This window comes from Eleutherodactylus coqui, chromosome 7 (assembly GCF_035609145.1).
Source record: "Eleutherodactylus coqui strain aEleCoq1 chromosome 7, aEleCoq1.hap1, whole genome shotgun sequence".
Lineage (NCBI taxonomy): Eukaryota > Metazoa > Chordata > Amphibia > Anura > Eleutherodactylidae > Eleutherodactylus > Eleutherodactylus coqui.
The window spans coordinates 157059146-157086233 of NC_089843.1; the positions used below are offsets into that span (position 1 = coordinate 157059146).

A 27088-nucleotide genomic window follows, 5' to 3' on the forward strand; every position below is an offset into this window, starting at 1 on the left:
TTATATTGATTTTGTGTATATAGAACAAATATATTTTTGGGGTGTACACTGGGAATAGACCTTGGCTTTGCATTAATGGTTCCCAGCTGTGAAACATCAAGAATATACAATAGTCATTCTAAGTATATTTATAGTTGTTCATGAGCAGCAGATGTTTAGTTTTAATTAGCTGTAATATTACATTATGTGTTGTGTTTTCTTCCTTTCAATCAGTGATGTGGCCTTTCCACTTTTACTTCCATGCAGCTTTCATCAAATTCAAGCTGCCACCAGGGATTTCCCATCATACGTTGAGTACTGGTGCTCCATCTGAATGTATTATATTGGTTATTTTATTACCATTTTAGAAAAATGGAGAAGATTAATGTTGGCAGCAATATTGATCAGGGATTATTGCAATATGTAAAACTAAATGAAATGAAGGAAAATCCACAGTACTACATAAGCTAGGGCCTCTTGCATATGGCAATGCTTTTAGGAGAGAATGCTGCACTTGTGTAATATAGCATGAGATTTTTTTCTTATAGATACTTAAAATAAGGTGTAGAATTTGAGATCTATTTGATAAAATAATTTGCTTAGCAATTTAAAACATATCTTTGAAGTGATTTCACGTACAGGTTTTTGTGCAATTTTTTTCAGGGTGCGATTTGGGCTCCATCTTGCATAATTACAGGGTTCGGGAAGCTAGAAATAAGTTGACCCGGCAGTCTGCCCCTAGTTGGCAATGTCACAGTTTGTGACTGCCATACCCAAAAACCTTGTTACCATGACAATGTCCAACTAATGAGCTAAGATACAGACTGGATATTATATACGCAGTATGCATATATAGCCCTGGGGAAGTTAACATCATACTACATAACTGATTTTGGTTAACCGAAGATATCATTCAATTGTTTTTGTTGTGTTAACTCTTATTAATTGGACATTATGGTTTGTAGATTCTGTATAACATACATTATATTTCCTGTATTACTTTGTATGAATCTGCTGTTTAGATCATGATTAGAGATGAGTGAGCACCAAAATACTCGAGTGCTCGTTACTCGAGTCGAACTTTCAGTGATGCTCGAGAGTTCGTTTCGAGTACCGAACCCCATTGAAGTCAATGGGCGACTCGAGCATTTTTGTATATGACTGGTGCTCCGCTAAGGTTTTCATTTGTGAAAATCTTAGCAAATCACCAAAGTCATGTAAAGAACACAGAAATGGATAGGGCAGGCGAGGAGTAACATGCAGGGCTGCATTTCGGGCTCCGAGGTCTCACTATTAAGCCACAATAGTGGCAAGAGTGAGACCCCCCCCCCCTGCACTGTCAGCATAAAGATCGTTCTCCTCTGCCACAGCTGTAACAGCTGTGGCAGAGAAGAACGATGTTAGTCCATTGAAAGCAATGGGCTGCCAGCGAGCGGGGGATAAATTTTCGGGAAGGGCTTAAAAATATAAGCCCTTACCTGAAAATCATCCTAAAATGTGTAAAAATTAAAAAAAATTATGTCAGCATTAAGATCGTTCTCCTCTGCCACAGCTGTAACAGCTGTGGCAGAGAAGAACGATGTTAGCCCATTGAATTCAATGGAGCCAGCAATACAGCCGGCTCCATTGAAAGCAATGGGCTGCCGGCGAGCGCGGGAAGAATTTTCGGGAAGGGCTTCAAAATATAAGCCCTTACCTGAAAAAGAAAGATTTTAGTGTAAAAAAGAATAAAAATGCAGGCATTCTCTTCAATGGAGCCGCTGCTGCTGCCGGCAACTCCATTGAAGACAATGGTCTGCTGGCACACCTGAATTCTTTTCCAGGGAAGGGCTTTACATATAAGCCATTCCCTGGAAATGAATTAAAAGTGATTTAAAAAACAAAAAAAATAGATACTCACCTCCCTTCAGCTGCCGGGGCACAGCCGCGTCTTCTCCTGCTGTCCCCTGCACTGTGGTGCTGAACTGCTGTCATTCAGCTGAGAGCTGCGCTGAGCCAATCAGAGGCAGCATTCACTCACCCATTCATGAATTCATGAATGGGTGTGAGTGAGATCTGCCTCTGATTGGTCAGGCTGTGACCAATCAGAGGCAGCTCATTCAGCAGGCGGGGATTTTAAATCCCCGGCTGCTGAATACTACTCACAGCTGTTCAGAGCAGTTCAGGAGAACTGCCAGCTGGCTGCAGCTGAACTCCGTCTGCCGGGACTAGGTGAGTATATATATTTTTTTTATTTTTACACATTTCTGGATGAATTGCAGGGAAGGGCTTATATATTTAAGCCCTTCCCGAAAATTCTTTGTGCGATCGCCGGTAGCCCATTGCTTTCAATGGAGCCGGCTGTATTGCCGGCTCCATTGAATTCAATTGGCTAACATCTTTCTGCGGGACAAGGAGAGTATATGTTTTTTTTTTACTTTTTACACATTTTAGGATGATTTTCAGGTAAGGGCTTATATTTTTAAGCCCTTCCCGAAAATTCATCCCGCGCTCGCCGGCAGCCCATTGCTTTCAATGGAGCCGGCTGTATTGCCGGCTCCATTGAATTCAATGGTCAGTGCTCGTTTAATCGAGACGAGCACCGCGTGGTGCTCGTCTCGAGTAACGAGCATCTCAAGCACCCTAATATTCGAACGAGCATCAAGCTCGGACGAGTATGCTCGCTCATCTCTAATCATGATAACTTGGGAATTGTTAGTCCATCGGATCAACATCTTTTTTGTAATCCACCAGATGGATGGTCGCACACCAGTAAACCACGCCCAGGCCAGTAGGTTTTTAAAATCTGGTGTTCAGCATTTATTTGCAGCAGATCAATAGCAAATAATACAGTCTTCACCCTGTTGTTACTTGTCAGAGTGTACACGAACATACGCAAGTCCCTGGCCTCTCTATCATACAGGCCTAGTGCCTCAAACACTTAACATAAAGTCCATCACCTTGTACCCATTCACGGTGCCAGTTTAGGGGATGTCCACCCTTGTCACACTCCAGGTAGCAGCAGGAGTTCCACACTAGAACAGTGCTTGGTCTCCAATGGACCAGAATGGACCTTGAGCTCCTCAAGTCTGGAGGTTTTCTTCCCTCCAAGCACACCCAGTTAGCATTCTAGACCCTTTGCCCACTGGACATTTTCTGAAACAGCCTACTCTCGAGCCTCCCAAAGGCCAATTTCTGTACTACACTCCTGCAACATATTTAGACCCTTTCCCACTGGACATTTTCTGAAACAGCCTGCTCTCCAGCTCCCAAAGGCCAGTTTCTCTGCTACACTCCTACAACATATTTAGACCCTTTCCCCACTGGACATTTTCTGAAACAGCCTACTCTCCAGCCTCCTAAAGGCAAATTTCTGTACTACACTCCTACAAGATATTTGTATGCATACAATTAAATTAATTAGCAGAACAGACATTTTTAGCTTTCCATTACACAGAGAAATGACCTTTCAGTAATTGAAAATAAATGAGGCTGAACATAACAATATACATTTTCCATGTGGTGAAAGGAGTTGTATTGATACTTCCATCATAACAAGGAAGCATATTACAAAACAAAACCTCCTGATAAGAATACCATTGATACTGTTACATAAATGCATGTAATACAGTTCACTCAAAATGGCTTGCATTATCTTCTTTTAGGCAAAAGCTTTAGGGACCGGAACTCATGATGACAACACTTTGGAGTTCAATTCCCCTATCCCCTGAGCAAATAAGTGTGAGCCATGAAAGTTAATTTTAGTTTTCCCTTATGCTTAACATTACTGACATAATATATAAAATACTAAGTGCAATCCTGAACTGCAGAATGAGACAGTTTCCATGTAATGTCTCCTTATCGTCTAAATATCCAGAACATATTATTGTAGGTGCTAAGATATGTAAATAGCAATGATTGTGCAGGTTTTTGTGACTATAAAACTTCAGTACTCATATTAGATAGATTTGGGATACTTTGCTTGTTCACAACCACACCCATTTTAGCATTTTATCAATCTACTTGATGCTATTCTCTTGAAGAGCCAAGAATTAATTTTCAGTGCAAGGTCATTATCTCTTTCCAATTTGCATAATGCCAGAAGCGACTTAGAGAAAAATCACTGATGGCGATTAAAATCTCAATGAAATGCCAGAAACCATTCAAGTGAATTATAAAACTTATCTGCATTATTAATCATTACAAAAGTAGGCATTTGTGTAAGAAATGCATCCAACTCTTTCCTGCATGCATACATTGTGACCGGTTTGATTCTTGGAAGATATTTCTATGTGTTGCCTTAAAGGTATACACTTCATGCATTACAAGTATTGCTGGTAGGATATATACATAGTTCAGGCTTTTAAATGGCTCCTATGTATAAAAGTGGTGTATGAATTTTCATGTTACTATTATAAAAATGAATGGGGAGAAAAACTAGGGAGTAAAGAAAAATAAACATAACTACAAAGATAAAGCAATGTTACACAGTTAACGTCAGTAAGTTGAGAAAAGACCTAAGTCCGTCAAGTTCAACCTTTTTTACACTTACAAACCTCAGTTAATCCAAAAGAAAGCAAAAAGCTTGAAAGCCGTAACTTTATTTTTTTGTTGACATAGCCATAAAACAGCTTGTTCTTTGCTTTTTTTCATTGGTTCATTTGTACCATTTTGGGGTACATATAATGCATTGCATAAGTTGTATTAATTTTTTTGAAGGAAGAATGATGAAAAATACATCAATTCTGCCATTTTTTATGCCGTACAGAATACAGTGTAAATGACAGGATAACATTTTTCTATGTGTTGGTACAATTACGAAGATACCAAAATTCTATATATTTTTTTTTATTTTTTCCAATAAAAACCTTCTTTTGGAACTTCTTTTTTCTGCATAACTGTATTCAGAGACCAGTAACATTTTCTTTTGCATGATGAGTTGCAATATTTATTGGTACCATTTTGGGATACATGTGACTTTTAAATCACTTTTATTGCATTTATTTGGGAGGTGAAATTAATAAAAAGGATTTTGGCTTTTTTTTTAGTTTTTTTTAAATAGAGTTGCCATGTGGGATTAAAAGTTTGTTCAGTTTATGTATGAGTCATTATGGATACGGCAATACGAAACAAAAGGATTTTTTTCTTACCATTTTTCTCCCCTTTTTGATGCCACTTTAGTGACTTGCTTAGATAATACACTGGCACACCCAAAGACTAGGCAACTTTGGAAGGACATTGGTTCAGACAAAAGGTCTTGGAAACCTGCACAAACCATCAATTCCATGGCTCTTCTCAAGAAGTTTAATATGCAGTCTAAGCCAAAAAAGAGGAGGATAAGGGGGTACTGTTATTGTCGATGGCCAAGGCTGGTGTCTCCTCCTACCTTCTGCTACTTGTGGTCATCAACCTCTTCCTGTCACATGTGGCAGATGCTGTACCATCAGTGTAGTCTAAGTACCTGTTACTGTCATTCATAAAGTGCACGTGTGCTCTGGCATGCCTCTTAAAGGGCCAGCAAACACACCCAGGTTTACTACCCTGGCAAATTCAGACTGCACCCTTTCCCATTGAAGGGTGTCTAGTAATTAGTTCCAGATGTTTCTGCAAAGTTGCTTGTATCCTAACTGACTCCTGGTTTGACCGGTGCTTAATTCACCCAGCTTACTCATCTTCTCCTGTCCTCAGCTTGTATTCTGACCATGATATACCTGACTGCTGTCTTTCCTGACTTTCTGCCAGTCTCACCATAATGCAAGTATTCCGCCTGTTTTGACCTTCGCTATGTATATAGACTACACCTTTGTCTAATCCTCTGGCATTGTGTTATGGGGCTTATCCTTATCATCTGCCCCTGAACTGAGACTTGTCTTGGGGCGTCTGCAGCCAAGACCAGCCCCCAATTGGAGGTGTTAAAGGGTGAAAGCCTGGGAGTCCTAGGTTCTTCCTTGTAGAGTAGAATAGTCCAAAGATAAATCGGTGAGTAGCACAGTGGGTCCACGCCCACTTTTCTGACATTCCCCTGATGAAAATACCCCCTTAAGACTCTGTGCAAATGACCATGCTATGGTTTGGTATAGTGCCTTGTATCTAGAACCAATGACTGTATTGGACCATGCCCTGTGAAAGCCTTCCCCAAAGAAGACCTCTGAAAAGACTCTTTTGATCTCATAGGAAGGATCCTATCTTGTCCTTGGTGCGGAAAATATAGTTATAGAGTACAGATATAATAAAACCTGGAAGAGACCTTCTGCCCTTGAACAAACCAGACCACCTGATGTACATTATGTATTGGCAGTGTATCGGTATTCTAAGACACTAGACATTGCTGTGACTGGCCAGAGCTCCTCATGTGAGCAGCACTGACCAATCACAACAGCATGTACTGTAGCATCGAAGACTACCAATGCACTACCAATGCACAGTGCGCTTCAGGTAAACAGAGAAGTGGATGGGCCATCTTGGTTTGTCCCGGATTGAACCCTTAAGAACATGACCAAAACGTGAAAACTTAGGGTCATATAGAAGTCTGACTTGGCCAAAAGTTTTGTTTTCTCACAGAGAGAGTTTAAGTGGAGACCGTTTAGAGTTTACTTGAAAATAACATATTGGAATATAAATGGACTAGTTTGGTTTTATCTCCAGGCAATTTTTCTAGTGTGGCCCAGCTGGACTGCAATAAGTAAATTAAACTGTTTGATCATTGAGCATGAATACTCTGGCAGAGTTTAAAAAAAGCTGCAGTCTAATGTGTGAAAAGTCAAAAGCTTGTCTTTCACAGTGCTGTTAAAAAACTAATGACAATCATTTTCTATAAATGTGCATACTATATGCTGGCCTTATTATTTTGAAAACAATGATGATACGCAGGAATATATTCTTTGATCTACATCAAAGACTCCTTTGTCTGCTTAGAAGTGTGGAAAAGGAAGGATCTGTAAGAGACATTTCCTAAGAAGGCAGGCAAAGGAGGTAATCACATCAAGCTCTATTATATTTTTCTTTAAAGGATATTTAAATCAATTAGTCTAGCTACGTTTTTTAAACTCATCCCTTATGTATGAAACCTACTGTATGCACGCAGAAATGTATACATTAATACTATAATGTAGGTATTTTCTACTCCTCTGTTATCTGTAGTAATGTTTAACACTTAAAACTCATATCTAGGTGACCACAATTTAAGTTAACATACATTTATTTCTTATTTCTCCATTACTACTGATTACATAGTAATGCAGCTACAAGATGAAAATGTAGAAAATAAAGATGATAATCTACAGGAGAAAAAAAGATTATATGCTGTTCTATGTATGTGTACCAGTATGCTGAGAAACACATAGCAAGCAGAGTCAAAGCTTAAAGGGATATTCCCATTTTGGGAATGAGGACTTGTTTGTGTTGCTCAAAAGCCCTTTTATGCAAAGAAACAGCAGAGAGCAGTGGTAGCTGGTGGCCAGGCCAAGAAACATTGGCCATTTCTGCTCCATAACAGAGGTGGTTGGTTCCTTGAGTAACAAGCAGTAAATAACTGCAAAAAAGAATAAAGCTTTTCAAGCAAATGGGCATTTTTACAACTGGCAGGTAATTGGCAAGTGCTTTAGTTTGCTATTTGTAATATATCAGAACGGAGTTCCTGAGATGGGAATACCCCTTTAACAAATACTGTTAGCTGAGCACACATTTTAAGCCTTTGTGTAAGCACACATTTTAAGCCAATGTAGATACAGTACCAGAACTAAGCATACTGCATAGGTACGATAACAAAAACAAGCTCAATGCGTAGATACAATAACAGAACAATGCGTAGATACAATAACAGATATGATAATTAGACTAAGCTAACGACATAGATATAATTCCAGAACCAAGCTTACCGTATAGATGCAGTACCAGATCCAAACATGTTCTCTCTCTCTCATATATAAACCAGACATAGGATTACTATAATGATACAGTGAGAATACCAAGCATACAACATAGAAATGATACCAGAACCAAGTTTTCTGCATCTATATTGTAGCAATATCAAACTTACTGCATAGATACAATGCCTGAACCAAGATTACTACATCAACTACTACATTACTAAATATGGTACCAGAACAAAGCTTATTACATACATATGTACCAGAATGCATACATATATAGAGGGGGTGGACACAAATATGGAAACACCGTACAAAATACATGCCTTTAGTTACATGGGACTATATATCATATTTCAATAAGACATCTAGAGACCGATTTAAAGTGGAGGTAATATGACACAGATGCTGTCAGGCAGAAGTGAACATCTGCCCGAGCAACAAGGTTCCATTTGTCAGGTGTTTAAGCCACTCAGATGCTGTTACCAGCTGGCTCCCAAAACCATCCAGAGCCAGGCAAGAGGTGAATTAAACACAAATTTGGAAGGAAATCTCTCAGCCAAGCAAGGGTCAAAAGGGCGTGCACACACGTGAAAAAAACATTGCAGCATGCTTTGTTTCTCCACGTATCACGCAGAGTGAGCCCTAAACTTTTGTATTGGTAGCATATGCGACTCTGTTCATTTGCAATACATTGCGTATGGGCAGTGATACATACATATTTGGGCAGCCAAGGGCCTCCAAGGAATCTTAGGTATCAGGTGGCTACCCAAACTGCCGGCACCCTATACGACACAGTTAAGGCTGGTCATAGTCCCAGTTTATCTACTCTCCTCCCTGTACAATGATCTCTGCACAGGTCACAGAGCATGTCTAGAACAGTCTTCCATAAAAGTTAAAGGTGCGGGCAGATTAAGTTGGCGATACAAATAACAAGATTTATTATTATTATTTTTTTTTTTACATCAACTTAAAGAACTAACTGTTCACTTGCTATCTAGTATATTCAATGGCAGATTATGTCTGGGGCAGTAGGGGTGTCCTCCCTGGGCTCCAGTGGGACCTGCTGCGGCTATCCAAACTGCCCCTAATAATCTGCACGACCACATAGCTCAATGCCTCTCTGTATGCAGTACTATCTAGGTTGCAGTGCTGCGCTGCTATCATGACATGTGGAAAAACACCCATGTATATAGCCTAGTTGGCTCTAATGGGTCCATATGCTGTCCGTGAAATACATGGACAGCACACAGACCAAATATACGCTTGTGTGCATGAGAACTAATAAAGTGTAAGTGGCAGTTGGACATGACTATTCTAAAGGGTATTTTCAAACAAGTGTTGGATTTGGTGTAGGAAGTCTGCAGCAATTCCACCATAAATTTAAGGGGGTGAAATCTGCTGCAGAAAATCTAAGGACTTATTCACACAAATGTTTTATCGCGGCTATTTTGCAGCCATCTGAAACATCCTAGGCTTTTGGTCCCCTTAATCTGCTATTCAATATATCCCACTTAGAGATGAGCGAGCATACTCATCCGAGCTTGATGCTCGTTCGAGTATTAGGGTGCTCGAGATGCTCGTTACTCGAGACGAGCACCACACGGTGCTCATCTCGATTAAACGAGCACTGACCATTGAATTCAATGGAGCCGGGAATACAGCCGGCTCCATTGAAAACAATGGGCTGCCGGCGAGCCCGGGATGAATTTTCGGGAAGGGCTTAAAAATATAAGCCCTTACCTGAAAATCATCCTAAAATGTGTAAAAAGTAAAAAAAAAAATATACTCACCTTGTCCCGGCAGAACGATGTTAGCCCATTGAATTCAATGGAGCCGGCAATACAGCCGGCTCCATTGAAAGCAATGGGCTGCCGGCGATCGCACAATGAATTTTCGAGTAGGGCTTAAATATATAAGCCCTTCCCTGCAATTCATCCAGAAATGTGTAAAAATAAAAAAAAAATATATACTCACCTGGTCCCGGCAGACGGAGTTCAGCCACGGCCAGCTGGCAGTTCTCCTGAACTGCTCTCTGTAGTATTCAGCAGCCGGGGATTTAAAATCCCCACCTGCTGAATGAGCTGCCTCTGATTGGTCACAGCCTGACCAATCAGAGGTAGCTCTCACTCACACCCATTCATGAATTCATGAATGGGTGAGTGAGTGCTGCCTCTGATTGGCTCAGCGCAGCTCTCAGCTGAATGACAGCAGTTCAGCACCACAGTGCAGGGGATAGCAGGAGAAGACGCGGCTGTGCCCCGGCAGCTGAAGGGAGGTGAGTATCTATTTTTTTTGTTTTTTAAATCACTTTTAATTCATTTCCAGGGAATGGCTTATATGTAAAGGCCTTCCCTGAAAAAGAATTCAGGTGTGCCAGCAGACCATTGTCTTCAATGGAGCCGCATTTTTATTCTTTTTTACACTAAAATCTTTCTTTTTCAGGTAAGGGCTTATATTTTCAAGCCCTTCCCAAAAATTCATCCAGCGCTCGCCAAGAGCCCATTGCTTTCAATGGAGCCGGCTGTATTGCCGGCTCCATGGAATTCAATGGGCTAACATCGTTCTTCTCTGCCACAGCTGTTACCGCTGTGGCAGAGGAGAACAATCTTAATGCTGACATAATTTTTTATTTTTACACATTTTAGGATGATTTTCAGGTAAGGGCTTATATTTTTAAGCCCTTCCCGAAAATTCATCCCGCGCTCGCCAAGAGCCCATTGCTTTCAATGGAGCCGGCTGTATTGCCGGCTCCATTGAATTCAATGGGCTAAGATCGTTCTTCTCTGCCACAGCTGTTACAGCTGTGGCAGAGGAGAACGATCTTTATGCTGACAGTGCGGGGGGGGGGGGTCTCACTCTTGCCACTATTGTGGCTTAATAGTGAGACCTCGGAGCCCGAAATGCAGCCCTGCATGTTGCTCCTCGCCTGCCCTATCCATTTCTGTGTTTTTTACATGACTTTGGTGATTTGCTAAGATTTTCACAAATGAAAACCTTAGCGGAGCACCTGTCATATACAAAAATGCTCAAGTCGCCCATTGACTTCAATGGGGTTTGTTACTCGAAACGAACTCTCGAGCATCACTGAAAGTTCGACTCGAGTAACGAGCACTCAAGCATTTTGGTGCTCGCTCATCTCTAATCCCACTCCTTCGTAGATGCTATTCTCATGAGATAATCAGTTATCCACTGCACCAGTCAGTGGTTATCATATTATGCCTGACTGGTATATATATCTACAATACCAAGTTGTGTTTGCACAATCTAGTAGTGACATACTTTAACATAAAGTTTCTTGAAGCATTATGCAATGCTCTAAGCTCATTATGAACCTTGCATATGGTTTCACAAGTTGGAATATCACTTCAATAATATTAGCACACAGATGGTCAGAAAAATGGTGACTAGACCATAAATAACTGGAATGTTCTGATCTTCCTCTGAGTCCTGATCCGTTGGCTGCTATCATGCATATCAAATATGTGACCTTTCATCTTGCTACACAATGTTTTGTGCGCGGTCAGAAAGAAAAATGATCATAGCAACTTCAATTATTTCAATCTGATTATTTATCAAATGCAGATATATATTCAGCCATTAGTATTGTAGAATTACAAACATATATGTAAAAGGATACAAGGAATGCAATGTGTGGGAAGTGTTTATTGGGATATTAAAGTGATTTTCTTGTTTAAAACAAACAAACCAAAAAATAGCAGGCAACGGTGCAATGGACAATGATTAAAATGCATAAAAAATACATTTTAAAATGCCAGGATTTTTACTGAAACTTGCATTTATTATGGTATTTGTTACTATTTATATAATGAGAAAATCAGAATTAGAGCGTACCAAGGGTGCATTTTGCCACCATTGCTTCTCAGCATGTATGCTGAGGTAGTTAAGAGGAAAATCAGCTTGGCTTAAGCCCTATTCACACGGCTGTATATATGCAGCTATTGTAGCTGCAACCAAAAATCACGACCATCTGACGCATTGGACTCCAACGTATTTATTCACATGAGCGATTTTTTTTTTGGTGCGTAACAATCTCGTCGCCAAAAAATAGCACATTGGTCTCCGAAAATGGCAATCAATTTTTATATATACTGGAAGCTCCTGTAGACTTCTATGGGAGCTGAAAAAAAGTGAGGGGAGTGAGTTTACCTGCTTCCAGTGGTCAGAAAAGAAAACAGCTGGCTCTATTTAAGCATTAGTAATCATTCAGAGGATTTCTGCCGACTGAGGGATTTCTGCGCTACAGCGTGTTATTTTGCCGATACGCTGCAGCTGCCTGTGTGAATGGATGAGAAAATGCTAAGTAAGATTGGGACTTGATTGCGGTTATTCTTCATTCATGCAATTTTTAGCTGCAATCGGCCGAGCGTAAAAACGCATACAGTCGTGTGAAAGAGGCCTAAGTCAAAGGTTGGTGTGAAAATAGGAGGCGGAACATAAACAATCTTCAAAATGCTGATGATACCCCCCTTTTTGCAGAAAGTCTAGATAATCTAGAACACTTATAAATGGCAGTCAAAGAAAGAAGTGTGCTAGAAGGCCTCTTCTTAAACATCAAAAAGATAAAGACCATGACAACTGCTGGAAATGGTCTAACCACCATCACAATTAACAATGAAGAGATTGATGTTGTACCAGATTACATATTCCTTGGGTCCTAAATAAATTGCAATGGGGAACGCAGAAATTAAACAAAGAATAGCCCTGGATCATGTGGCTTTGCTAGGAATGGACAAGATCATGAAAAGTAAAGACTTCAGTTTCAGTTTCTAAACCAAGTGCTGCCTAGTAAAGGCAATTATTTTTCCCATTGCAACTTTTGCTTGTGATAGCTGGACACTTATAAAGGATGGCAGGGGGAAGTTACACACTTTTGAATTATGGTGCTGGAGAAGAACGCTTCAGATCCCATGGACAGCAAGTATCACTAATAAGGAAGTACTAGATTGTGTCAAACCAAAAATGTCCCCAGAGGTGAAGATATTAAAAAAAAAGCTAACTTATTTTGGACACATCATGTGAGTAAGTGGACTGGAGAAGGATAATATGCTAGGATTTGTCAAAGTTTAAAGAAGCCGTGTTTAAAAATAGCATGAGTTGATCCATAGGGTGACCCAGAGTTGACTGTATGGTTAATTATTAGAGAAGAGCGAGTATACTCGCTAAGGCACATTACTCGAGCGAGTAGTGCCTTAGTCGTGTATCTCCCTGCTCGTCTCTAAAGTTTCGGGGGCCGGCGCGGGTGACAGGTGAGTTGTGGCGGGGAGAGGGTGGGAGCCGGGGAGGAGAGAAGGAGAGAGAGATCTCCCCTCCGTTCCTCCCCGCTCACCCCCGCCGCTCCCCGCCCCCCCCCCCCCCCCCCCCGCCGGCCCCAGAATCTTTAGAGACGAGCGGGGAGATACTCGGCTAAGGCACTACTCGCTCGAGTAATGTGCCTTAGCGAGTATACTCGCTCATCTCTATTAATTATCCTTTATATAGTGACATTTTGTACACATGTTTTTTCAGGCATTTTTCAAGTCCTATAAAGAACCCTACCACCCTATGTTTCCAGGGGGATGGGGGGGGGGGGAGTTTCTCATGTTGGACAGCATAAAGTCCAGTGTCCAGTCAGCATCAGTTTCTCTATTACAAATGTGTACTATGTATGAAAATAGTAATTAATTAAAGTAACTTGCAATAAAGGGACATGAAGGCAACTGCAAAACAGTAGTTGGAATTTAACAAGGGTTCTGTGTCAATTTTCTGAAAAAAAAATACACAGATTTTGGCACATGCATTAAAACAAATTGCAACATTTTTTCAATTTTATGTGGTCCTTGCCACATTTCAAAAAAGCAGGTGTGGCTTAGCGGAAGGTGCAGAATATCACATGACCAGAGAGATTGTCTTTAATTTATGCAGAGATCAGTGTAAATTATAGCACAAATCTATACCACTTTACAGATTATGTAGTTTTCTTTGCCTTATACATGGACAGCCGAAGATGCACTAAATTTATTGAGTAGTGCACTTTATAATACATTTGGGGGAATTTATTAAGACTGGTGTGTTATACCTCAGTCTTAGGCCCAATGTCCACAGACGGAGCTGATTTGGGGAATCTGTGTGGGTGACCCACGCAGAAGAGCCGCAAATCAAGCCACCCATAGGGAAGCATGGGCGTCTGAGCATGAATTAAAGCAAGTAGATTCATTTTGCAGACCTCGTGGTCCAGAAAACAAATCTCAGCATGCTCCATTTCAGTGTGTTTCCGACACAGAAAACTTCCATTGAAGTCAATGGAAGTCGTCAGATCTGCGGCCCACCTGCAATTGAATTGTGGACAATCCGCGGTTTCCACAGGAAAGCAGGAGTTTAGAAAAAAAACACTCCAGTGCAAATGAGTGGCGGTGCACCACCTGGCACTTCTGCACACATCCGCAATAAAGAGGATAGAATATCCGGACAGGCATGCAGAAGACCCAGATGGATAAGCAGTGTCCTCGGCTGTGGGCAGGGTCGGATTCTGCTGCAGGGTCCCGCATGCGGAATTCGATCTGCCAGTGGACATTGGGCCTTAATCTGAAGTGTACTGGAGTAGGATGCACCATAGTCTTTGAAATGGGAGAAGAATAATTATAGGAACTGTAATTCTTTACATAGTAATACCGCCCAAAGCAAACCTTGTCAGCATCAAATAATACCTATACACTGACATGCCAAAAATTATTTGCAAGGAACTAATATTGTGTAGGACCTCCTCTATCCCGGTGAAGTGCAGCAACTGGATGAGGCATAAATTCAACAATGGAAAGAAGATGTCTGGAAGAATGTTGAGCCATGCCATCTGGATAGCCAACCACAGCTCCGTGGTATTTGTAGGTGCAGGATCTGGGGTATGAAGGGGCCTCTCCACCACATCCCATAAATGTTTGATTAGGCTCACGTTAGGTTGATGGGCAGGCAACACCACTTGTAGGAACTCTTCAAAATGCTCCATGAACCAATTCTGGACAAATTGAGCAAGATGGCATAGTGTATTATCTTGATAAACTATCCCATCATTGTGGGGGTACATGAAGTCCATGAAGGGCTACAAATGCTTACCAATCATTGAAATACAGTGGGAACCAATGATGTGTTTAGGTGGACCCATTGACTCAACCTATGCCATGAGGACACCCCACATCAGTATGGAAGCACCACCAGCCTTTTTGACCTCTTATCTTCATGGGGTTAACACAACACACAAACTCTAACATTAGTTCAAAACTATCAGTACACTGACTTATCAGACCACATGATTCTCTGGGATCCAGTTAACTTCACAAGCCCAGGCAAGGTGTTTTCTCTGGTGTTGTGATGTTAACAGAGGCACTCTGCTGCATCTTCTGCTACCATATCCCACGGAAGCTAAAGAAGGCTGCACTGAACTGGGGAATATGCATATGGGGCTTCCTTCATTGATTGTGAATGTGATTCTGCCAGAGTTACTTGTCTGTTTGCATAGACAATTCTACGTAGATGCAACTGGTCACAATCATTAAGCACCTACTGGACTGCACTGTCCATTGTGGGTGGTAATGCATTCCCTGTACACGTGTAACACTGCAGATCAAGAAAGGTTAAATGTCTGCACAGCTTCGGAAATGGAATGTCCCATCTGTTTGGTACCTACCATCATGCCTTATTCAAACTCTGATAATTCATGTCGCCGAGCCATGAGCAGGCTTGTGAATGTTCAACCTCACTCAAGATGACACCTCACAACTTAGGTATGGGAATTACCAAGTGTCACCTGAGGTAACACCACTTCATAATCAATTTACATACCGCTATCCCGTGACTTCTGGCATGTCAGCATATATCACATATCTGTAATAAAACAGCTATCACTTGTCTTTTCTGTTTGTGTTTGTGAGTCCTTGCACATTTCATCTGATACTGCTCAGGCTGATTGATGCCAGGCGATATGAAAGACTATTTCATCTTATGCATGATTGAAAGGATATTTTTTTTTGTTCTTTAAAATTACATTGAAAACACACAAAGACTTAGGGCCACGGTAGGACATTTAGAGGTCTGATTTTAAATAGGCAGAAGTGATGAAATGAAAAACTAAAATAACAAAACCATCAATGTTCAATCATCATTAAGAGTCTTAATAACATGTAGTAAATGAAACAAAGCAAATACTATTGGTGACACAAATGAGATGATAATCTTCATCATCATTACTTGTATATAATTGGCATTGCAGATTTTATTATTGTGACCCCTGCATTTGCATTATACTGTAGCATCTATCTATCTATCTATCTATCTATCTATCTATCTATCTATCTATCTATCTATCTATCTATCTATCTATCTATTTATCTATTAGAGATCTATCAAGAGCTTTTTGTGGATGAGGATGATGAAACACAGTTTTCTGTCATTGAGGTAGTAGTAAGGGCAGTAAGTTTGAGGGAGGAGCACGCAGAGTATTCGGAGGAAGAGCAGCTGGACGATGAGGTGACTGACCCCACCTCGTTTACAAAGCCTTCTGAGGACAGGGCTTCAGAGAGGGAGGCAAGTGCAGCAGCAGGACAGGTTGGAAAAGGCAGTAGAATGGCCAGGGGTAGAGGCAGGGCCAGAGCGAAGAATCCCCCAACTGCTTCCCAAGGCACCCCCTCACGGCAAGCCTCCGTGCAGAGGGCTAGGTGTTCAAAGGTGTGGATGTTTTTTAGTGAGAGCGCGGAAGACCAAAGAACAGTGGTGTGCAACCTGTGTCACACCAAGATCAGCTGGGGAGCCACCACTACCAGCCTCACCACCACCAGCATGCGCAGGCATATGATGGCCAATCACCACACAAGGTGGGACGAAGGCCATTCACCGCCTCTGGGTCACACCACTTCCTCTTCCCCTGTGCCACAACCTGGCACACAGATCCAATCCTCCTCCCAGGACACAGACACGAGCGTCTCCCGGCCTGCACCCACACCATCACCTCCACCGTCCTCCACTCCATCCAGCAATGTCTCTCAGCACAGCATTCAGCTGTCGCTAACACAAGCATTGGAGCGAAAGCAGAAATAGGCCGCCACGCACCCACATGCACAAGCTTTAAACGTGCACATTGCTAGATTAATCAGCCTGGAGATGCTTCCGCACAGGCTTGTGGAAACGGAGGCTTTCAAAAACATGATTGCAGCAGCGGTCCCGCACTGCTCAGTCCCCAGTCGCCACTATTTTTCCCGGTGTGCCATCCCCGCCCTACACCAGCACGTCTCCTGCAACATAAATCGTGCCCTCACCAACACGGTTACTGGGAAGGTCCACTTAACCATGTACACGTGGACAAATTATGGCGGGCAGGGCCACTATATCTCCCTGACGGCACATTGGGTGAACTTGGTGAAGGCTGGGACCAAGTCAGAGCCTGGGACCGCTCACGTCCTACCCACACCCAGAATAGCGGGTCCTACCTCGGTGCTGGTATCTGCAGTGTTTTATGCCCCCTCTTCCGCCACTTCTACCTCTCAATTAAGAAGTGTGAGCACGTCGCCAGCAGTCTGTAGCGTGTGGTACGGCAGCACAGCGGTGGGCAAGTGTCAGCAAGCCATGCTGAAACTAATCAGCTTAGGTGACGAGAGGCACATGGCCCCTGAGCCGTTGCAAGGTCTGACAGAGCAGACCGACCTCTGGCTTTCGCCGCTGAGCCTCCAACCGGGCATGGTCGTGTGTGACAATGGCCCTTACCTGGTGGCGGCTCTGCAGCTCGGCAGCCTCACACACATGCCATGTCTGGCCCACGTCTTCAATCTGGTGGTTTAGCGGTTTCTGAAAAACTACTCCCACTTGTCTAACTTGCTCAGCAAGGTGCGCTGCGTCGTGCCCACGCGCTGGAATTCTACGCTGCACATGTTGGCCAGGCTGTACGAGCAATAGTGGAATACCAGCCGCAACATGGGAGGCAGAGTGGTAGTCAGCCTCCGCAGTTCTTTACTGAGGAGTGGGCATGGATGGCAGACATCTGCCAGGTCCTTGGAAACTTTGAGGAGTCTACCCAGATGGTGAGTGGCAATGCAGCCATCATTAGTATTACCATCCCGCTGCTTTGCCTGCTGAGAAGTTCGCTGCTAAGCATAAAGGCTGATGCTTTGCGGTTGGAACAGGAGACGGGGGATAACAGTATATCGCTTGATAGCCAGACCACCGTCATGTCTATATCTCAGCGCGTTTTGGAGAAGGAGGAGGAGGAGGAAGGGAAGGAGAAGGAGGAGGAGGGGGGGAAGAGACAGCTGGCCTCACTGCAGAAGGTACCCATGCTGCTTGCCTCTCATCTGTTCAGCGTGTATGAGCTGAAGAGGAGGAGGATCCTGAAAGTCATCTTCCTAGTGAGGACAGCGATGTGTTGCATACTGGGACCCTGGCACACATGGCTGACTTCATGTTAGGCTGCCTTTTCCGTGACCCTCGCGTTAGACGCATTCTGGCCGACACGGATTACTGGGTGTACACCCTTTTCAACCCACGGTAAAAGGAGAACTTTTCCACTCTCATTCCCGAAAAGGAAAGGAGTACGAGAATGATGCAATACCACAGGGCCCTGGTGGAAAAGGTGATGCTAAAGTTCCCATCTGACAATGCTAGTGGCAGAAGACGCAGTTCAGAGGGCCAACTAGCAGGGGAGGCGTAGGGGTTCGGGCAGCATGTCCAGCGCAGGCAGGGGAGCACTCTCCAAGGCCTTTGCCAGCTTTATGGCTCCCCAGCAAGGCTGTGTCACCATTCCCCAGTCAAGGCTAAGTCAGAGGAAGCAGTGTAAAAAGATGGTGAGGGAGTATGTAGCCGATCGTACCACTGTCCTCCGTGACTCCGTGATGCCTCTGATACATACAACTATGGGGTGTCAAAGCTGGACACATGGCATGAACTCGCATTGTATGCCCTGGAGGTGCTGGCCTGCCCTGCCGCTAGCATCTTATCAGAGAGGGTGTTTAGTGCAGCTGGGGGAATCATCAAGGATAAGCGTACCCGACTATCAACTGACAGCGTGACATGCTTATACTCATAAAGATGAACAAAGGCTGGATTTCCCCAGACTCCTCTTCTCCACCGGTGGAGAGCAGCGGATCCTAAAGAATCTTTTCGCTGCAACAGGAGAAAAATGCATCCTCTATCACCCCAAAAAGGGGAGAATTAACCTTATGTATCCCTCTCGGATATTATTACTCCTCCTCCTAAAACAGTATGTCATCATGCTGAACTGCCAATTTCTATGCGGCCCAAAATGCTCTCTTTAAAACTTTTTAAAAGTTTTATCAGTTTTTACAGTTTTATAAGTTAAACTTAAACCAATTTTTGCGGAGGGCTGCCTCCAGGCTCTGGTACAAATCAACCAATAACCTTCAAAAAATGTTTGTGGGTTTCACCTGCCCTCACGGTTGAGCAATTTTTCAGGGGTAAACTTGTACTCTTGGTACACCAATTTTTCAGGCCCTTGTCAATACTGTTAGCAAACTAATTTTTCCAGGCTTCGTCTATACTCCAATGTCACTGGCGTTCGCCTATACTGTTGCTACAAAATTGTTACAGGGGTTTGCCTATATTTTTGTTACAGAAATGTTACTGGGGTTCGCCTATACTTTTGCTACAGATATGTTACTGGGGTCCGCCTATACTTTGGCTACAGAAATGTTACTGGGGTCTGCCTATACCTTTTCTACTGAATGGTTTGAGGGGTTCCCCTATACTCTTGCTACAGAAATGTTACATGGGTCTGCCTATACTTTGGCTACAGAAATGTTACTGGGGTCTGCCTATACTCTTGCTACAGAAATGTTACTGGGGTTTGCCTATACTTTTGCTACAAAAATGTTATTGGGGTCTGCCTATACTCTTGCTACAGAAAAGTAACTGGGGTCTGCCTATACAGTTTCTACTGAATGGTTTGAGGGGTTTGCCTATACTCTTGCTACTGAAATGTTACAGGGGTTCACCTATACATTTGCTACAGAAATGTTACTGGGGTCCGCCTATACTTTGGCTGCACAAATGTTACTGGGGTCTGCCTATACCTTTTCTACTGAATGGTTTGAGGGGTTCGCCTATACTCTTGCTACAGAAATGTTACAGGGGTTCGCCTATAATTTTGCTACAGAAATGTTAGAGGTGTTCACCTATACTTTTGCTACAAAAATGTTACTGGGGTCCGCCTATACTTTGGCTACAGAAATGTTACTGGGGTCTGCCTATACCTTTTCTACTGAATGGATTGAGGGGTTCGCCTATTCTCTTGCTACAGAAATGTTACAGGGGTTCGCCTATACTTTTGCTACAGAAATGTTACTGGGGTCCGCCTATACTTTGGCTGCAGAAATGTTACTATGGTCTGCCTATACCTTTTCTACTGAATGGTTTCAGGGGTTTGCCTATACTGTTGCTACAGAAATGATACAGGGCTTCGCCTATACTTTTGCTACAGAAATGTTACTGGGGTCTGCCTATACTTTGGCTACAGAAGTGTTACTGGGGTCTGCCTATACTTTTGCTACAGAAATGTTACTGGAGTCTGCCTATACTCTTGCTACAGAAATTTTACTGGGGTCTGCCCATACAGTTTCTACTGAATGGTTTGAGGGGTTCGCCAATCCTCTTGCTACAGAAATGTTACTGGGGTCTGCCTATACTTTGGCTACAGAAATGTTACAGGTCTCTGCCTATTGTGTGGGTGCACAAAGACTTCCCATTGCGGTGTTTTACCTGTCTGGCACAAATACACTGATTGACTAGGGCAGAACTGTGGGCCGAGGCCCTTGGCCGGGTGAAACTCTGCCATGTTTGTGCACTCTGATTTCTTCCAGTGTAATACCATCTTGGTGCACCAACAGCATAGGCGAACCCAAGGAACTCAAAGACTTCCCAATGCGGTGTTGAGCTATCTGACACCTACACAGAATGAATTGTGTGGGGACACAGGGATTTCCCATTGCTATGTAACTCGCGGCACCTTGGATCACACAAGGTGAAGGCTGGGACCGAGCCTGACCCTGGGCCCACTCACGTGCTTCCCACGCAGAGTATTGCTGCATTGTGGAGATGTGTAGAAGTGCTGGCAACTGAGTTCCCCTTAATGGCCACGTTTGCGGCTCCTGACAATTTTTTGACAGAGGTGGCACGGGATTGGAATGATGATCATACGTCAATTTATCATCAATTCTCAACAGCATTGTGGGCTATCTCCCACACTTTCAAAGAGGGTCGCTGCCTAGCCCTGCCAACCCTCTGCAGTGTGTGCCTCCGTTTCCTCCTCATCCATTACGCACCTATAAATAGACATGAGGTTGGTGTGGCTACGAAGCGAGCATGTGGCATGAGGCCAGCTGAATGCTGTGCAGGGAAAATTTTGTGTGCACTGCGGATCCAGGGTCGTGCGACGGGGTTGGACAGCAATGCCAGCATGTAACCCAGGAAAAGAGGCAGCAGTGTCAACCGCAGGCAGTGATTGGCCTTGGTTGCAGCTAGTGTGGTGCTTAGCTAAGATGTGCCAGCGCGTATGCTTTGCTAATGAGGGTTTGTCCCAAGTAAATTGTTAGGGGGGTGACGTCAGACTCTTGCCACCATTTTGGCTTAATAGTGGGACGCGAGAGCCTGAGATTCAGCCATGCATGCTGCCCCTGCCCTTCCCTATCCGTTTCTGTGGTGTATTCATGACTTGCTGGTGTATTCTGGTGTTTGACAAGTCATCAGCTATGCGGAGCATCGGTCCCATACAAAAATGCTCGAGTCGCCCATTGACTTCAATGGGGTTCGTTACTCGAAATGAGCTCTCAAGCATTACGAAAAGTTTGACTCGAGCATCTATCTATCTATCTATCTATCTATCTATCTATCTATCTATCTATCTATCTATCTATCTATCTATCTATCATTCATATCTATCAATCTATCTATATTTCATATCTATCTATCTATCTATCTAACGTTTGATCTGAAAGAAAGGAAATCATTACAAAACTAGTGTTTACACTCCCAAATGGCATATAATTCACTTGTTAAAGAGGTAAAATGCACCTAAAAATAATATTCATATACACTGCATACGCTTGATGGTACCTGAACACAAATTTGCACAGTAACACATTGCTATGCAAGACTAATGAAATAACAGAGCTTTTTAGAAATCTATACCAGCTTACAGCTGACGTAGTTTTTTTTTTGCCTTATACATGGACAGCCGAAGATGCACCAGATTTATTGAGTAGTGCACTTTTTAATAAATTTGGGGGAATTTAATAAGACAGGTGTGTTATACCTCAGTCTTAGGCCCAATGTCCACAGGTGGAGCTGATTTGTATAATCCTTGCGGGTGACCCACGTGGAAGATCTGCAAATCAAGCCACCCATAGGGAAGCATGGGCATCCGAGCATTAATTGAAGCATGCAGATTTGCTTTGCGGACCTCGTAGTCCGGAAAACAAATCTCAGCATGCTCCATTTCAGCGCGTTTCCCACACGGATGGCTTCCACTGAAGTCAATGGAAGTCGTCAGATCCGTGGCCCACCTGCAATTGAATTGTGGACAGGCCGCGGATTCCACAGGAAAGCAGGAGTTTAGAAAAAACACTCCAGTGCAAATGAGTGGGGGCGCGTTGGCTGGCGCTTCTGCACATATCCGCAGTAAAGAAAATAGAATATCCGGACAGGCACGCAGAAGACCTGGATGGGTAAGCAGTGTCCTTGGCTGCGGGCAGGGTCGGTTTCCGCTGCAGGGTCCTACATGCGGAATTCGATCTGCCAGTGGACATTGGGCCTTAATCTGAAGTGTACTGGAGTCTATGCATGATAGTACTGGACTATGCACGATGGTCCTTGAAATGGGAGAGGAATAATAATAGGAACTGTAGTTCTTTACATAGTAATATCGCCCAAAACAAACCTTGTCAGCATCAAATAATACCTATACACTGACATGCCAAAAATTATTTGCAAGGAACTAATATTGTGTAGGACCTCCTCTATCCCGGTTAAGTGCAGCAACTGGATGAAGCATAAATTCCACAAGTGGACAGAAGATGTCTGGAAGAATGTTGAGCCATGCCATCTGGATAGCCAACCACAGCTCCATGGTATATGTAGGTGGAGGATCTTGGGCATGAATAAACCTCTCCACCAGATCCCATAAATGCTTGATTGGGCTCATGTCAGTTTGATGTGCAGGCCACACCATTTGTAGGAACTCTTCAAAATTTTCCGTGAACCAATTCTGGACAAATTGAGCCAGATGGCATGGTGTATTATCTTGCTAGACTATCCCATCATTGTGGGGGTACTTGAAGTCCATGACAGGCTGCAAATCAGTGAAGCATATCACCAATGATGTGCTTAGGTGGACCTTTTGACTCAACCCATGACATGAGAATGCCCCACATCAGTATGGAAGCACCACCAGCCTTTTTGACCACTTAGCTTCATTCGGTTTACATGACACACAAACTCTACCATTAGTTCTAAACAATCAATACACTGACTCATTGGACCACACCACGTTACCAATCCTCTAGGGTCCAGTTAACAACTATCTATTTTTGAGCAAGCAGCATTATGGCGGCCTCACACAAGCGTATATGGGCCAGCTGCGGAAACGGACAATTAATATACACTACTTTGTGATGCAAGTGGCAGCGTATGCGCCGTCAGGCAGGGGAAAACAGCCCTTCCCTCCCCCTCACCGGCTCTCTGCAAGGGGAGAAGGCGGGAGGGAGCGGGAGCTGCTGTGCTGAGCTCCTGCCCTGCTCTGCGCCTTTGTTGCTGTTTGCAAAGAGAGGGGTGGGGTGGGGGCAGGGCTTAGCTCCACCCCGCCCCTCCCATTGCAAACAGCGGCACGGTGCGAAGAGGAGAAGAGAAGAGGGGCAGAGTTTAGGTTGGGCGCTTTTAAACTGCGGAGATACGCCCCTGTGCACTGATGCATTGTAAACCAATGCATCAGAGGGGCAGCGTATATCGGTTGGGGTGAGAAAATCCTGGCCGATATACAGCAGTGTAAATAAGCCCTTAGGGCGGCTTCATATGGGCATATGAGTTTTTACACATGCTTCAGCACAACATATTTGCTCTACAAATAAGGCTTTTATTGTTCTTTATGCAGTGCATGTTCTTTTTTTTTTTGCACAGTGGACACAACCACACCCTGATTTAAATAGATATTTAGCCTAATAAGTTCCAGATGTTCTTTTTCTCATAGGATTGTGCAACATGTTGTGCATCCTTGTGCGATTTGCACCTGCATTTATGCACTCCATAGACTTTTATGAGGACCACTGATGCGCAGAGGCGTGCAAAAGTAGAGCATGCAAAAATTTTTTCCGTACGTGCAAAAAAGGAAATGAGAACAAACTTATTGAAGTCAATGAATTATATTCTCTGCATATTGCAAAGGCAAATTTTGCACCTGCAAAAGCGTGTACAAATACGCCCATGTGAAGCCAGTTTTACACATAAGAATTAAAGCCAAAGAAACAAACCTGAGCAGTTCAATTAATAAACTGAAGCACAGACAGATTTCAGAGATAAACGGAAGGACAAACTAATGATGTTTCTAATGATCTGACTTCAGTAATAAGTGGCACATTGTTTTTATCCGTCTTGGCTGAGTGTGTTATTCTGACATTTTTCAAGTGATAGAGCGTAATAACACTTACAGGATTCAGAAGTACTGTTAGAAAGAGCTCTCCGCCTTTGATGCTTTTATCCAGTTCACTTGGTCCACCAGGATATTCTTTATAGAAAATTGTATGTGTGAACAAACCACAAGTTTGCCGAGGAAGAACCTAGTTAATAAAGCCAGATAGATAATATTACAGTAAATAAATTATCCTTCTCACCTGTACAAGAGTAAGGAAATAAGCAATGGTCTTGAACAGTAGCTAGCTTATGTGTCTGTGATCAAATACTTAAAAGGTCAAGCATTCTTATACCAAAACATCTTAAGACCCTCAGCAATCAGATATTGATGGCCTATCCTAAGGATACGCTATTAATTTTCAAAGACTGGATAACCCCTTTAACTGTATAAATGTATTAAAGAAAGTTAGAGATTTTAGCTTTGTATAAGAAAAACTTAAATCCCCTATAAAGTTAGAAAATGGAATTTATCTATATATATAAAGATGAAAGCCCTCACTGACTCACTGACTGACTGAATGTCTGACTGATTCACTGACTCACTGAATGACTCGCCAATAATTCTCCAACTTCCCGATGGCGTAGAAACATGAAATTTGGCACAAGTATAGATTATGTCCAAAATAGGAAAAGTAAAGAAGTCCCAATTCGATTATTCAATTCTAGCACAAAAGAAATAGCCTCCAAATTTTAGGTACGTAATCTAATGCTCTCACTTCCCGATGTCATAGGAACTTGAAATTTGGCATGAGCATTGATTATGTCATAAATACGAAAAGCTAATGGGTCCCAACTCGATTATTCAATTCTAGCACAAAAGAACTAGCATCCAAATTTTACATACAGAATCTAATTCTCTCACTTTCCGATGTCATAGAAACTTGAAATTTGGTACGAGCATTGATTATGTCATACATAGGAAACGTTAATGGGTCTCAACTCGATTATTCAATTCTAAGCGCAAAAGAATTAGCGTCCAAATTTTACGTACGGAATCTAATTCTCTCACTTCCTGATGTCATAGAAATTTGGCACGAGCATTGATTATGTCATAATTAGGAAAAGCTATTGGGTCCCAACTCGATTATTCAATTCTAAGTGCAAAAGAATTAGCGTCCAAATTTTACATACGGTATCTAATTCTCTCAATGTCATAGAAATTTGGCCCGAGCATTGACTACATCATAAATAGGAAAAATTAATGGGTCCCAACTCGATTATTCAAATCTAAGCGCAAAAGAATTAGCGTCCAAATTTTACGTACGTAATCTAATTCTCTCATTTCCCAATGTCATAGAAATTTGAAATTTGGCACGAACATTGATTATGTCATAAATAGGAAAACTTAATGGGTCCCAACTCGATTATTCAATTCTAAGCGCAAAAGAATTAGCATCCAAATTTTATGTACGTAATCTAATTCTCTCACTTTCTGATGTCATTTTATATAAAGGAAACATCGCATGGTTACCTGCACATGGTGTTTCCTGGGTAACGCAAAGAACCATCCAAAATGTGGAACATATTTTTTTCCTCGGTATCTCTAAAGTAACCACGACTTCATAAGATTTTCCATGTGAACACCAGATAAACACCATTACCAAATTAACTCGGGCGAAGCCAGGTATATCAGCTAGTAGACCATATAAAAACCTTAGGTTAAATGCATACTACATCCAGCTCCCACATTTCATGAGACAGTTTGAAATGGTCCTACTATGGTCCAATGATTAAAAAAGTACATCACACGTTGCCTACATATGCCATTGACTACTATTAAAATAGTACACCACATGTTCTACATTTTTTCAGTTGCATTGAAAAGGGCAATCACTTGTGCTTTGCAGTACAGCTGGCCTTATTAGACTAATATACACTAGACAAATGTTTGCTGATAGCTTATGAAAGTCAATGGACATGTTTATGTCTATGTTGAGGGATTTTCTTATAAACATCATGTGAATTCAGTCTGAAAACAAATGTCCAGGTAAGTAAAACATTTGGAACTTATACAGCAGGGACGTAACAATAGGGGATGCAGGGGATGCAGTTGCATCTGGGCCCAGGAGCCTTAGAGGCCCATAAGGCCTCTCTTCTCCATATAGGGAGCCCAGTACTATGAATAAAGCAATATAGTTGGGGGCCCTGTTACAGGTTTTGCATTGGGGCCCAGGAGCTTCATGTTACGCCTCTGTTATACAGCATCATTATTTTTGATGAGCGTTTCCCAAACTTCAGTCCTCATGACCCTTTCAACAGGTCATGTTTTCAGGATCTCCATAGTATTTCACAAGTAATGTAATTATTGTCAGTGCCTCAGGCATTGTCAAGGATATTCTTACTATGGGAAATCACCTGTTAGCAGGTCATGAAGTGTAAAGTTTGGTAAGCACTTAAAGGCTCCTTTACACGGGCGATGCGATGTTTGGCCACACACGTCGAAAATCACATGAACGAGAGGCAGCTATTACCCGTTCAGATGGTCAGGGCTGCGGCGCATATACGCCACAACACCGGAATACCGTTGGGTGTGGGGAGAGAGTTTAGCATTGCTAAACTCCTTACTCCTTCCCTCTCCCTCTCCGTCC

The 27088-nt window shown here is 42.7% G+C and overlaps 1 protein-coding gene across 2 annotated transcripts in view; it reads right to left on the reverse strand.

Annotated features, from left to right (window-relative positions):
- The window catches only part of LOC136573611 (bifunctional heparan sulfate N-deacetylase/N-sulfotransferase 4-like), a 387126-nt gene that overhangs the window by 157439 nt on the left and 202599 nt on the right, over window positions 1-27088 (reverse strand). For both annotated transcript variants that reach the window (XM_066574883.1, XM_066574884.1), the window contains exon 5: window positions 24518-24646. In XM_066574883.1, the coding sequence (XP_066430980.1) occupies window positions 24518-24646 (129 nt within the window). The remainder of the gene's footprint in view (window positions 1-24517; window positions 24647-27088) is intronic.